General features: G+C 62.0%; 2 protein-coding genes across 2 annotated transcripts in view; one reads left to right on the forward strand and one right to left on the reverse strand.

Moving 5' to 3' along the window:
* CENPP (centromere protein P) overlaps positions 1-1,254 on the reverse strand; it is a 121,426-nt gene extending 120,172 nt beyond the window's left edge. The window contains exons 1-2 of the mRNA XM_031959418.1: positions 1,234-1,254; positions 369-649 (exon numbers count right to left, since the gene is read on the reverse strand). Of these exons, the coding sequence (XP_031815278.1) occupies positions 369-649; positions 1,234-1,254 (302 nt within the window). The remainder of the gene's footprint in view (positions 1-368; positions 650-1,233) is intronic.
* A 390-nt stretch (positions 1,255-1,644) lies between these two features.
* On the forward strand, positions 1,645-13,649 carry NOL8 (nucleolar protein 8). Its single transcript, XM_031960322.1, is given in 18 exon segments — positions 1,645-1,793; positions 2,180-2,242; positions 2,791-2,869; positions 3,170-3,305; positions 3,445-3,513; positions 4,881-5,149; positions 5,207-5,325; positions 5,328-6,604; positions 6,891-7,007; positions 7,451-7,564; positions 7,895-7,985; positions 9,828-9,966; positions 10,128-10,205; positions 10,630-10,871; positions 11,671-11,812; positions 12,047-12,117; positions 12,995-13,077; positions 13,213-13,649. Coding segments are annotated over 18 exon segments (3,276 nt in total). The 5' UTR covers positions 1,645-1,654; the 3' UTR covers positions 13,261-13,649.
* The last annotated feature ends 590 nt before the right edge of the window (positions 13,650-14,239 follow it).

Raw genomic sequence — 14,239 nt, forward strand, 5'->3', positions numbered from 1 at the left:
GCTCACATGTGTATCTGCGTGCGCCACAGGCAGGTACATGGAGCTGCACATCCCCACCTGCCCCGCCCCCCCTTCCTGTGCACGTTTGGGGAAGGCCCCGCCCCCCAGCGCCCACGCCCCTCTCCGCCCCTCCCTGGCTCTCCCACCAGTTCCCCCAATCAGGCTCCACTGACCCAGGGCCCCGCCCCGGCGATGACATGCCCAGCCCCGCCTCCCAACGGGGCAGGCGCGCTGGGGCCGCAGCACCTCCCCTCCAGGCCACGAGGGGGCATCCTGCCGAACTCCCTGACCCCGCCCCCCTCAGCTGCCAATCACGCCTTCCCCTCAGCCGAAGCCCCTGCCCAGCCCGGCCGCACCACTGGGCCTACCGGGCCGGGTCCGGGGCCGGGTCCGGGTCGGCTTCGGCAGGACTCTGCTCGAGGCGCCTGCGCAGCGCGGCAATCTCAGCCCGTAGGTCCCGGAGCTCCTCCCGCCGCCGCTGCCACCGCCGCTGCTCCTCCTCCCGCCGCCGCCGCTGCTCCTCCTCCTGCCGCCGCCGCTGCTCCTGCTGCAGCAGCTGCTCCTGCCGCTGCCGCTGCTCCTTCTTCAGCTGCTCCCGCCGCCGCCGCCGCTCCTCCTCCTCCCGCGGCCGCCGCCGCTCCTCCTCCTCCTCCTCCCGCCGCCGCCGCCGCCGCCGCCGCCGCTGATCCTCCTCCTCCTCCCGCAGCCGCCGCTGCTCCTCCTCCTCCTCCTCCCGCCGCCGCCGCCGCCGCTGATCCTCCTCCTCCTCCTCCTCCTCCTCCTCCCGCCGCCGCCGCCGCCGCCGCTGATCCTCCTCCTCCTCCTCCTCCTCCCGCCGCCGCCGCTGCTCCTCCTCCTCCTCCTCCTCCTCCTCCTCCCGCCGCCGCCGCTGATCCTCCTCCTCCTCCCGCCGCCGCCGCTCCTCCATGGCCGGACGCGGCCCCGGGAGAGGCTCCAGCTGTTCAAGGCTCCCGCGCGCTGCCGGCCGGTACCAACGTCTCAGAGTTTGGGGGGGGCGGCTCTGGGGGCGGCGCGGGCCTGGCCGAGACCGCCCATCCCAGGGTTTGCCGGAGGCAGCGCTGAGACAGAGTCGCCCCGACGAGCCCGCCCTCCCTGGAGAGTCCGTCCCCCAGGCTGGGGAGCGAATGTCCGGCCACCCGCGGGGGGTTCTGACCCCTCTCTTGGAGGATCAGTTTACTTCGGAGTGGTCCTTGAGTGACGTCAGAGTCCGGCCCGGAAAAAAAGCTTCACCATCTCGTTCTGCGCATGCGCCTCGCTGAGGAGGCGGGGTCAATGAACTCCAGCCGGAAGTTGAAGTAGAGTAGGGGAAACGGGGAAGGTGGTGTCACTTTATTTTGCTTCCCTCTGGATAACCGAGTTCGGCTGACGTTCAAGGGCTCCCTAACCTAGCCGACAAGCGATTTCGACCCATCACCGCGAGTCGCGACGGAGATACCAGACAAGATGCGAAGAAGACGGGGACACAGTTCGGAACCGGAGAGACCGACGGGGCGGGAACGGGGTCCCGGAACTTTGGACGGGGGCATCCGGGTCCCGCGTGCGGGGAAGGAGGAGAACGGACCGCTGCGCGTCCGCGTGACCGGAATCAGGGCCACGTGTCAGGCGAGCCGCGGAAGGCCGGGAGGAAGACACCATGGCCGCGAGCCCCGGAGAACGGCGGCTCTTCGTGGGCGGCCTCGGGCCCTCGGTCACGCAGGAGGACGTGCGTGCGCAGCTGGGCCGCTTCGGGGCCGTGTCCTCCGTGGAGCTCGTGTCTCGGGTCAACGAGCTCGGTAAGGCCCGAGGGAAGGATTTCCCGTTTCCGCGCCGGCGTCAGCGGTCCCGGGGTCCCGGTCCGGCCCCTCCCCCCCTCGGGGTTCCGCAGGGCCCTTGTCTCTGGCCCCCGTCCCGCAGCGCCTCCTGCCAGCTGTGCCCCTTTGGCGTCGGGGTGAGGGAGGCCACCCACGTGCCCGGGGCGCCCAGAGGTGCCAAACCCGTGCCCAAGCCCCGCAGCTGTGTAACGCTCTGAGGGCGAGGGCGCAGCGTCCCCGGGCAGCTGAAGTCCTGGGAGGGAGGGCAGGGCCAGTCTCTCCAGCCGCCCCCGCCTCCCAGCTGTCACGCCCTGTCCCCTCCCCCGTCCCGGGGCGGCTCTAACCCCGCGTTTGTCGCTCGCTCCCAGGGCTCCCGGAGAAGACCTTCGCCTACGCCAACGTGCGCCTCTCGGAAGGCGACCTGAAGAAGTGTGAGTGTCTGCCCCTCCCGGCGCTCTCTGCCCCCTTCCCTCCCTGGCTCTTGCGTCTGAAGGAGCCTGAGGGCAAAGGCCGCTGGCTGGTCCCGCCGCGGGGCGGCTGCTGAGCTGGTCCGGGGATGCCGGGGCAGGGCTTCTCACCACAGGCCCGGCTCCGGGCGGGCGGGGCGACCCCGAGGCGGTGCCAGGCTCCGCTCTCTAGAAGCGCACCTGGGGAAGCTGGACCCGAGGCTCCGGGGCAGAGGCCGCGCCGCACCCGGGGCAGGGCCTGGTTCCCAGGGGGCTTGGGCGGGCAGCCCCGTTGCTCTGAAGACCCAGGTGTGAGAGGAGCTGGGCAGTGGGGGGCGGGACGCAGAAAGGGGGCCGTGAATCGGCACAGAGCCGGGAGCAGCGCCCGGGGCACGGCCACGCCACGTTCCGGGCTCGCCTCTGGGAGGCCTCGGTGCCCTCCCTGCCCGAGGCAAAAACCTTGTGTTTGGTGCGCCCGGCTCGGGGGCGCCCCCTGGGGCGGGCACAAAGGAAAGGCCGGTTCTGTTCCGTAGGTATGTCCGCTTTAAACAAGACCACCTGGAAAGGCGGCACCCTGCAGGTCCAGCTGGCCAAAGAGAGCTTCCTGCACAGGTATGGCAGGATCTTCATGGAGGTCGTGGAGACCAGAGAGCACAGCGGGGGGGGACGCGGGCAGGGCCTCGGCTGGGGGGGGCAGTGAGCGTGTGCACGTGCCCCAGAGAGGTTGGGGGCAGGACGCACCCGGCAGTGCTGCAGGGGACCCTGCAGGCCTTTAGAAGGGGCTGGGGGGGAGCAAGAGAAGGCCAAAAACATGGGCCTTGGGTGGAACTGACTCCGGGTGCCAAGATGCCCCCTCTCCTGCCCGGGGGCACAGGGGTTACTCTGGCACCCTGGTTGGCATTCTGGCTTCAGGCTGGCAGAGGAGAGGCTTCGAGCCAAAGCGCAACAGGAGGCCTGCCCACAAGGGGGCAGCACAGCCAAGCCGCCGACGGTCCTGGAGTTCCACATGAAAAAAGCTGTGCCGGGAACGGAGGTGCCGGGACACAAGGCAGGTGTGGGAGACGGGGGCGGGGGCGGGGGTCCCCCATCCCACAGCCAAGCTCTCCAGGCGGCCCCCGGTCGCGCTGCTGGCCTGTGCGGTCGGTGTCCCCGCCAAAGCTTCATCCGCCGTTGCCTTTCTGCCATAGGACTGGGTCGTGAGCAAGTTTGGGAGAGTTCTGCCCGTCCTTCACCTGAGGAGCCAGAACCGGCGTAAGATATCCTTTTCCTGGCCCCGCCTTTATCTGAGGACGCTTGTGGTCGCGGGCCCAGGCTCGGTCCCCCAGCATCCGTGTGGCCCCGTGGGCTTCCCACACGCACTTGCTCAGCCGCGGCTGTGGAAGCAGCCCCAGGCCGTGGGAACTTGGGTTTACAGTCAGGACCAAAGGCTCCGGCCAGCAATTTGTTCGGAGGCTCCCTGGAAACTAGAGGCCCAAGCCCTGGCTCTCTCCCACGCACGCATTTCCTTGGTTCCCAGGGTCCCCCCAGCTTCCAACAGTCTGATTGATGGAAGCCCTCGGGTCCTCATAAGCTTCAGGGAATCAGCATTGACTTAGGCAGGTGATTAAGGGATGTAGGCTGGATTTAGGGAAAAGGGGCCGTTTCCCGGAAAGACTAGCAGCATCCCTGGCTCCCATTGAAACATCACAAATAAACTAGGAACTGCTTAGAGGGATTCATCCCATCGGCTACCCCTGCATGGTCAGCAGTCTTGTGGGACCCCGGTCCTGACGGTGGGCCATCTTTTTTTTTTTTTTTTTTTTTTAATTTAATAGCCTTTTGTTTACAGGATATATACGTGGGTAACTTTACAGCATTAACAATTGCCAAACCTCTTGTTCCAATTTTTCACCTCTTACCCCCCCCACCCCCTCCCCTAGATGGCAGGATGATCAATAGATGTTAAATATATTAAAATATAAATTGGATACACAATAAGTATACCTGACCAAAACGTTATTTTGCTGTAGAAAAAGAGTCAGACTCTGAAATATTGTACAATTAGCTTGTGAAGGAAATCAAAAATGCAGGTGGGCATAAATATAGGGATTGGGAATTCAATGTAATGATTTTTAGTCATCTCCCAGAGTTCTTTTTCTGGGCATAGCTAGTTCAGTTCATTACTGCTCCATTAGAAATGATTTGGTTGATCTCGTTGCTGAGAAGGGCCTGATCCATCAGAACTGGTCATCATCTAGTATTGTTGTTGAAGTATATAATGATCTCCTGGTCCTGCTCATTTCACTGACGGTGGGCCATCTTGAGGTGGGAATGTTTCCTTGGGAACTCAGAAGGGGCCATCTGGGGCTACTGGGTTCTGAGTCACCCTCACCCAACCCAGAGTGGTTGCTGCTAGCTAACGATGTAGCTTGAGCCTTGACACGTGCAGACAATAAAATGTTAGAAATGTAGAGGTACTGAGATTCCCAGAGATCACCTTGCTTAAACCACTCGCTTTCCAGAGGAGTAAACTGAAGGCCCCAGACACCTGATTCGAGATCCTTTTCTCTGTACCGGTTTTGCAGAATGTTTGTTTTTTTTTTATGTTAAATGATTTTTGTTTTCTACCTTAACTTTTCCTAACATCTTAAAATACGATCCGTCTAAATATTGCCACAACCTAAAGAAGTTTGAGCAAGACGTCACAAACACCGTCTCCGTTTCTGACCTCACTTGGAAATTGGAAGGGGGAGATGACGTGATGAGTAAGAAGCGACAAGGGCAGTTCCCCACCTTTAGAAGCCATCCAGCCAAGAGAGCAAAGGTGGAGGGCAGCCCTTGCCCCTCCTCCCGAGCCACGGGCCGTCCTGAGCCGCCATCTCCAGCCCATCCAAACACAGCGCGTCCCCAGCCGTGCTGAAGGCCCTAAGCCAAAGGGGGTCCTTTTTTTCAAATTCTCCATCCGATGAGAACGCTGTCTGATGACGATGTTGATTCTGAAGAAGAATTGGAAGATGATGCAAAAAAATCCGGCCCCCTCCCGGCAAATAAGAAAGGTTCCTTTGAAGTGGCGCAGTACAAGCCAAACCCCTGGAGGGGGGGACACCCAGAAGACCCCAGGCCCCTCACTCAGACAGCCCCGCCCAGCTTGCCAAAGACGACCGGGAGTACGACTCGGGGGACACGGACGAAATCATTGCCAGCAGGAAAAATGGCGACCAGAGCAAAGACGAGCCAAAAACGTCACCAAAAGAGAAACCCAAAGCAAAAGCAAAGGCCTTTGTGAGAAATGGAACAAATTGTGCCCGTGTTACCCGTGGGAGTAACAAAAGGGAGTCAGCCGATTGTACAAAGCGCATCACTAAAAAGTCAGGGGGAGCGCCCCCGGGATGCGAGGATGGTGAGTCTGAGGAGGATCTAGATTACGAAGCCATGATGACTAACTGCTATCACCTGGACCTCACTTTGGCCGACTTGGAAAAGCTGGCAACCGAAGCAGCTGAGGGCCCCGGGGGGAGCGTCCGACGGGCTGGGCGGGCGCTCCCTGAGGGAGAGGGCCCCGGTTCTGGCCAGAAGACTAAGAAGGCTCCTAAAGGGGCCCGGTGCATCGATCCCAAGGACATCCTGGCTTCCCTCTTAGAAGGGGAGGAGAAAATCAGGAAACAGAACCCATTGGAGGAAAGTACACCAAAAGCCAAGTTTCAGGCTTTCAGAGGGGTGGGGGCACTCTATGGCGGGGAGACTCCAAAAAGGCCCTTCAGGAACGGAGGAATCACCGCTCACGTAAAAGCACCCAGTTCTCCGAATCAGGCAGCGTCTCCTGTTGGTTCTCTGGGAAAACAAGCCTTCGATTTGAATACTCCTTTCAGGGATGAAATATCCATGCCCCAAGATGGGAGGGAAGCGGAGGGGGCAAACAGCCCTCCACATCATCCTAAAAAACCGCCAAGGAGGCAGGCAGCCAGTGGAGAGCAGCTTGGTGCTGGACCCTCCCCCTCCCCTGCTTCTGCTTCTGGCCTGTCCCCGTCGGGCACCAAGAAGCCCCCGAGGCTTTCTGCAGAGACTTGTAGGATGGACTCGGGAGGGCATGGTGACTTTGGAGCCCCTGCAGTGGGAGACCCCCGCCGGGAAAGGGGTGATCCCGTCACCCTCGGACATCCACCAGGGGGGGCCTCTTCTCGTGTGCCAGAGAAGGACCCCCGGGGAACGGTCCAGAAGGAGCCGGAAGGTCCACGTGATGCTCCTGCCAATGCCATCGGCCCTCAGAAGCCCTCTCAGGATAATGAGAAGCGCTTGGCGGCCTTGGAGGAGAGGAAGCGAGCACGGGAGCTGCAGAAGCAACTGGTGCACAGTGCTCTCTCCGGCTTGGTGAGTGTCTTCCCCATGAGCCTGGGCAAAAGCTTTCTCCCCAAAAGCCCCCATACTTCCCCAAAGGGGGTTGAAGCACATTGGCGAGCTGGGTTCCTGTCTACACAGGCCTTGCCACCAGGGGACCAGCGCTTTTCTTGGCTTGGTGTGGCTGAGTGCCAGCTAATGAGCAGATGCAGAGATGAGATGGTGCCCGCCGTCTGGGTGCGCTGGCTCTCGCTTAGGGTCCAGATTCGGGGCGGGCATGGGCTGTGACCTCCCTGCCGCTTTCCTTGCCCCTCCCCAGGATGGCCGGCCAGTGAGCAAACCGACGCACATCCTGTTCAACTCCGACAGCGAAGAGGAGACGGATATGAAAGATGACGCCCACAAGAAGCCCCTTCCGGACAGTGGCGGCAAACGAGTAGGTGGCGATGGCAGCTCCTTCCCAGGGCTGGCATGGCTGACGGGCCGGGGCGCCCACTGCCCGGGCCCCCTTCTGCACTCTGTGGTGCTGCCCAGCCGGCTCCCTGCTGGCATTGGAGGATCGCCTTCCTCCTTGGGGGAACCCCCCCCTCCCAGCGAGGCTGCCCACCTTCCCCTGCAGCTCCCTGCCTCTCTGCACTGGCCCCTCGGGTCCTCCCTCTGACCCCTTCCAGACTGAACTCCAGTCTCGGCTCTGCGATTCCCCATCGGGCCTTGAAGCCCCCAACACCTGAGTGCGGATCCTGCTTGTGCCCCTGCAGTTAATGTGGCCAGCTGGCTTGTGGTGGAGCTGTAGGGAGAGGGTTCTGGGACATTATGACTTAGAGACCCACTGGCCTCGTGTTTTAGCGCAGCCATAATCACCGTTTGGGTTTTTTTAAGGATTCTAAAGCCTCCGGGAGACTCTTTGAGAGCAGCGAGGACGAGGAGGAGACGGAAGAGGACCAAGCGCGCTTCCAAATTAAGCCCCAGTTTGAAGGCAAAGCTGGAAAGAAGGTTGGTGACGGGTGACCTAGGTGATTGGGCAGCGCTGCGGCTGTGCCAAGTTCTGCTGGGCACACGGGGGAGCCGGAGGCTTGGGATTCTCTCGGGTTTGGAGGGAAGGTGTGAGTGGGCTTAGGAGTTGTCTGGGCTGGAATCCCCAAAGTCCTGAATTCAAGTTCCACCTAGGACTGGCTAGGTGACCCTGCATAAGTCATGTGATTCCAGAGTCGCTCTTGCCACTCTGAGGTTGAGGGACGGGCCGAGTTTTGAAACTGGGGAGTCCAGGTCCAGTGCCCATCCCTGCCCTTCTGCAGCAGCTCATTGTCTGTTTTCTTTGGGCAGCTCATGAGCTTACAGTCCCACTTTGGCGCCGATGACCGGTTTCGAATGGACGCTCGCTTTCTGGAAAGTGAGAGCGAAGAGGAAGACGAAGGTGAGTTTTATCGTTCCACAGTTTTCCCACTGACAACCAGACACCGCGAGTCTTACTGGAGGAGCATCCTGTTCTCCGCTTCCTGACTTAATAAGCAGGCAGGGATCCCCACGCCGCCATCTGGAGATTTAGGGCCCCTCCCCCTCCTGCCTCTGTCATCTCCCTCCCTCTTCCTGTTTCTGCCGACTCTTGTTCCTTGGAAAAGAAATGGATGGAAAGAATAAGATTTTGAGGGAGCAGAGCCATCTGGGCAGAGGGTCAGACAGGGGGCGGGGAGGGAGACACAACCCAGCTCAGCTCGGCCCTCATGGAGCATCCGAGACGAAGGTGCAGACTGGGGAAGGGCGTGCGGCCTGGGGGCTCTTTCCTGAAATGGCCTTTTTCTTTCTCTAAATGGTATTTTTTCTTTCCTTATTATATGCAAAAAATCTTTTTAAAATTAATTTATTTCTTATTTTTAAGTTTAATATATTAGGGCCACTAGGTGGCGCAGCAGATAGAGCATCAGCCCTGGAGTCAGGAGGACCTGAGTTCAAATCTGGTCTCAGACATTTAACATTTCCAGGCTGTGTGACTCTGGGCAAGTCACTTAATCCCAATTGCCTCAGGAATAAAAAGAAATTTTAATACATTACATGTAAAATTATAATTACACGGAAAGACCATTTTCTTAAACACATTTAAAACTTTTAAGTTCCAAACCCTCTTCCTTCCTCCCCACCCCCTTCTTTGAGAAGACGAGCAATTTGCTGTGCTTGTGCACGGGCAGTCGTGCAGAGTTACCATCCGTGTTCCCTGTGTTACCAAAGCCCAGTAAAAGCAGGAGATGCAGCGGCTGCTGGGATGTGGAGCTCGGGCAGCGCCACCAAAGATACGCTGGTATCCCCATTGGCCACATCCCTTCCAGTATTTGCCATTTCCTTTTCGGTCCCGTTAGCCAGTCTGGTGGGCATGAGGTGCTTCCTCAGAGGTCGAATGTACCTTTTCTTGGGCATTTAGAGCATTTCCCACGTGCCTGAGGACAGCTTTGACTGCTTCACCTAGAGATTACCCGTTCTCCCCCTCTGACCTTTTCTCCACTGGGGAACGGCCGGTATTAGAAATCTGACCCGGCTCTCTTTAGATTTGGGAGAGGAGGCCGTCATCGGAGATGCCCGGCGTCCAACCGGGCTCCCCCCCACCCCCGACCCCATCTCGGGTTCTGCACCCCACCCCACCCCGGGGGGAGGGTCAGCTGACTTTTTGGGAAAAGTTGTCGAACCGAAGCTCAATTCCATTCTCTGGTTGACATCTTCACTGTTCGCATTCCCGAGTTTTTCCGAAACGATGCGAACGGTCCCCGAGTTCAGCATTGCCGGTTCTTCCTTGGGCTGCCAGAGCACACAAGCCCTGGAGGCAGGGAGACCCAAGTGCAAAGCCAGCCTCAGACACTTCCTAGCCAGGTGACTTTCATCCTATGCCTTAGTTTCCAAATGGGGTCAGAGCCACGCATAACAAACAAGTTCTCCAGGGCTGGTCCCCTCTAGTGCCCCCATCAAGGGAGCTCAGCACCTCAGAGAGGAGGAAGCGGGCCCGGTGGCTGCAGGAGAGCTGGGGGCTGCTGGAGGCTTTGGGGCACCCTGCCTCTGTGGGACCCCGCAGCTGACTCCCCCTCAGTGGCGGCAGCTGGCTCTGGCTCTGGTGCTTGCTGGGTGCCAGGCACTGGCCAGGTGAGGAGAAAGCACGCCAGCCACACAGGGCACATTGGGGGGCCTGAAGGAAGCTGAAGAAGGGGGGGGGGAGGGGGCTCTGTTGGGGTCCTGCTCAGGGAGCAGCTTCTCAAATATGGACTTTGCCCCCAAGAGCTAAAAGACGCCCCGACGGCCGAGGAGGAGGAGCTCGTGGCGGAGAAGAAGAAGAACCTGGAGCTGCTCAGGAACATCCTGCACGTGGGCCAGGCTCCAAAACCCGGCCGAGAGGAAGTGGCCTCCAAGCGCTTCAGGTGGGGGTTCCCAAGCGCACTGCTCCCGGGTGTGGGCCCAGAGGGTGAAACCAGGGCGCTGGGCAGGGTTTCCTCAGGCCGGAGCGCCCCAAGGCCGCCCCGCCCCTCATTGGCCAGCCGCCCCTCTGGGCCTGCCCCTGACCTTCTGCTCTTGACCACAGGAACGTCGTGCGCTATGATCCGACAAGGCTGGACCACGCCACGTTCGAGAGGAAAGCCGAGCCCGAGGAAAAGGAGAGGTGAGCTCCCGGGGCCAGAAGCTGCCCCCTTGTCTCAGGTGGCCCTGGAGTGGGGGGGCTTGGGCTGTCCCCGAGGGAGCGTGCCTGACTGTGGCCTCTCAGGGCAAGTGGCCTTAGCTGTCAAGGAGCCTCTGGGGCCTTCTCTCATCTACGTGGCTCCAGGCCCTCCTCCCGTCTACACGGCCCACGGCGGCTCCAGGCAGACTTGTCCACGTGTTGTTGCCCACTAGATTGTCGGTTCCTTGCGGGCAGGGGCTGCCCCTGCTGCACATGGCATCCCTGGCGCCTGGCACCCAGCACCTGGAGCTGCTCACTGGTGCCCAGGGCCCCTCGGGGCCTCTTTCCCCTTGCGAGAACCTGGCGGGCGTTCCTGCGGGGCCTCGGTCTCTGCCCTCAGACCCTTTGTCTCCCTCTCCCACGACAGCAAAGCCAAGCGCAGGAAGAAACGGGCCGAGGCCGAGGCGCTGCCGGCCGTCTCCAAGGACCAGTACTACAGCATCGCCGCCGACCTCAAGGAGCGGTTCCGGGCCCCGGAGCCAGAGCCGGCGGCGGGAGCCGGCAGCCCTGACAGCGAGACTCCCGAGGCGGGGGAGATGGCCGGCCCCCCACCGGGCTCCGGCGAGTTCACCTTCTCCTTCGGCCTGGACATCGGGGAGCACGAGGAAGGTAAAGTAGAGCCCTAGGGGGGCAGCCCCAGCCTTGACCCCTGAGCCTGATGTCGGCGTCATTGTCGGGCCCCCCTCCTGGGCTGATTGTGGGGTGCAGTCGGTGAGGGAGGCGCCAGCTGCTTGCATTCCCTCCAGAGTGGGGAGAACAAGCCCCTGCCCGCTGTGGCCGATTGCCCCTCGGCCCCGGGGTCCCCGGCATTTGCGGGAGCTTCCTTCTGGGGTGGCCCCCTGGGCCCTTGGTGGGCACTACCCTGCTCTGCAGGGCTTCCTTCAGCCCCACACCCGGGGTCCCTAGTCCCATCATCCATGTCCTGTGAATCCACTTCCGCCTCTTTTGGAATTCCTGGTCTTTGACTTGGCGCCAGCGCTCTGCCCTGTGCCCTGGGAGGGCGGGTGAGACCTCGGGCTCAAGACTGCAGGGGCTCGCTCCCCTCTGCCACGTGGAGGACGTGTTTCCCCGGTGACGGCACGGGGGGATCTCAGTCGCCAGATTTCCAATGCTTTGGGGGTGTCCTGGCTCCCGCCACCCCGGTCACCTCAAGTGTCCTGAGGAAATCCTGGCCCTGCTTTGGCCTGTGGTGCCCCCAGTGCCCGCCCCAGGAAGGTGCTCAGCCCTGGATCTGCACAAGGGTCGAGTCTGCCTGAGTGCTGGGGACATCGAGGGGCTGTCCCCACCGTCCCGCCCAAGATCCCGGGGTAGCCCCAGACCGCGTCCCCAGGGAGGCGGCTTCTCCCTGATCGTCACAGAGCCGTGAGTGCAGCGTGAGCAGCCCTCAAGACCCCTCTTTCTGTGGTAGCTCCTTACAGGGTTGAGACCAAGACAGGGGGGCGCAAGGCCTGGCAGCAGGACCCCCGTTTCCAGGACAGCAGCTCGGAGGAAGAGGAGGAGAAGGAGGAGCCCCGGCTTCCAGATGGGAGCACAGCAGCAGCCCAGCCAGAGTGAGGCTCAGGAGCCCATCTGAGGGCTGGGAAATGGGGGTTTCTGGGCAGTGAGGGAGAGGCTGACATCTGCCCTTGTGAGGGCCCCCTTGCTGGATCAGGGGTGAGGGTCCCGAGCCATGGATCTCCCCAGAGAGGTGGGACCCCAGAGGGGGCGTGCTCAGGCCCTGCCCCACTGCCCGCCTTGGCCTTTCTCTGGTCTCCCCTGAAGCACGCACTTTGGTCTTTGTCCAGGGAGGTGCCAGCGTCCAAGGTTCTGAGCAGCAGGTTCTTCTTTTTCTCCGAGGACGATGAGCGCTTACGGGGTAAGGCGGGCGGGGGTGCCATCTCCGGGAGGGCGCAGGTGGGGGCATGGGGCCCCTCCTTCAAGGCTGTGTGGAGAGGCCTCCAGAGAGGCCACCAAGAAAGGAGACCCCTGGTGCCTCTGGGTAGCCGCGGCCAGGGGGAGCCCCTGGGCCTCCCTTAGTGTCCCCCGGTACACCTCTCCCTTTTCCTTCCTCCTCAGTTCATTCAGAGGTGGTGTAGCTAGCTTTGGGGGGTGCGTGTGCTCATGTGTGCACCTGGGCTTGTGCATCGCACACGTATGTGCACAGTGTGGTTGTGCCTGCAGGGGGCAGGGTCATGTAAGTCATTTGTTTGCCCTCGAGGGGACCTGGAGTCCCTCCTTGGACCAGTTCAGGTTTGAGGGCGCCTGGGGGTCGGCATCGCCCCTCTCCCCACCTCATGTGCGTTATTTGCGCCTGTTGGATCCTTGAGACCCCATGGAGCCGCTCCCAGACTGTGTGTTTGCCCCCATGACAACCATGTTTGGGGGATGCCCGCCCCGTGGCTCCCTCACGCCGACCTTTCTCTACCCCATCCTCACTCCTGGCTCTGCTGTCAGGGCGGGTTCACACTCCCTCTGGATTTGGGCCCTTCCCCTCCTTCCTCCCCCACTACATTCTCTTCCCCTCCCCCCCCCCGGCTCACTGAGCCCAGGCTCTGCGTGGGTCCTTGGTGGGGGCACCCAACGGCCAGGGACGGGGCCTTGAGGAACCTCTGTACCCCCTGGGCTTCTGGGGAGGGGACTCCCGAGGGGGGAGTGCTGACACGGCGTGGAGGGAGGGACCAGAGGGTGCTCCAGGTGGAAGGACCAGCTCAGTGGCTTTTTCTGGAAACGACGGTTTTCCGTTTTCTCCTTAGTGGGTCCTGGGTCGTTCTGGCAAGGCTCCGGAAGCCAGCCCAGCGGTGAAGACTGGGAATCCAGAACCCTGGCTCTGCTGCAGGTGAAGGAGGGGGTGGGGAGGAGGGGGGAGGGGAAGTCTGCCCAGGTGGGCCCCGCTGCCGTTCCCTTGGTGTGACCCGGAGCCAGCTCATCTCCCTGGAGGCTCCATTCCCACCCCCAGCTCTCCTCTCTCCAGGACTGCCGCAAGAAACACAAATCGGCCCGGAGGAAGGCCAAGCCCTAGGCCACGGCGCCCTTCCTGAGAGGCCTCAGAAGCCAGTCCCGCCTCGGACACGCGGCCGCTCGGCCAGGCCCCTGAACTGCCGCGAGGGCCCCGCGGGCTCCTGTGTCCTTACGATCGGTGGGGGCTGAGGGCCCCGGCGAGCCCAGAGGCCCGAGACCCCGCCGGGCGTCGTCCTCAGACCCACCAGCAGAGGCGGCTTCCGCGTCTCTGTGGGCGCCAGACCTTTTGAACCAACGTGGCGTCGTCCTGAGCTGTGACAGAAGGCAAAAAGTTTATTTTTCCAAAAGCCAGAGCGGCTGCCGGGCGACGCCCGAGGGGCCCCTCCCTGGGGCTCTGTCCCTGCTGGCCCAGCACCTCTGTGTAAATAAGATGACTATTTATTGACTGTGCAGAAGTGTCTGTCGCCTGTTTTAACGTTATTTAGAAACAGAACTGGGATGTGGTGTGTGCGTGCATGTGTGTATGTGAGTGCGCGTGTGTTCATGTGTATGTTGTGTGAGTGCGCGTGTGTATGTCTGTGAGCGTGTGTGGGTGTGTACACGTACTGGAGCTCACTGACATTAAGGGGCAAGGGCTGAGGAGGGGGCACGGGCGAGGGACGAGCTCGGGGCCATTGATTGGTGGGCGCCTGGGCGAGGGCCCGGGGCCTGACCCGCTGAGCAGCCTGCAGGTGCCGGGCAGGGGAGCCGGCCCTGGAGGTCACGGGGATGGGAAGGGGCCGCCAGGAAAGAACGCGGAGGAGGGCCCGCTCAGCCGGGATGGCGGCTCAAGGCTGGCCGCGCTCCCGCCCGAAGAGCTGCCCGGTCCCGGCTGCCCGCGGCCCCCGGGGAGCCCGGGCGCTAACAGTGCAGGGAGAGAACGAGCCTCTGAGGCCCCGCGGTGACAGCGTCGGTCCGGCCAGCAGGGGGAGCCGGGGCCGCGCGGGGCTGAGGGAGAAGCCCCCCCCTCCCCCCTCCCCCGGGAGGAGGGCGGAGACGCC

Source organism: Sarcophilus harrisii, chromosome 1 (assembly GCF_902635505.1).
Source record: "Sarcophilus harrisii chromosome 1, mSarHar1.11, whole genome shotgun sequence".
NCBI lineage: Eukaryota > Metazoa > Chordata > Mammalia > Dasyuromorphia > Dasyuridae > Sarcophilus > Sarcophilus harrisii.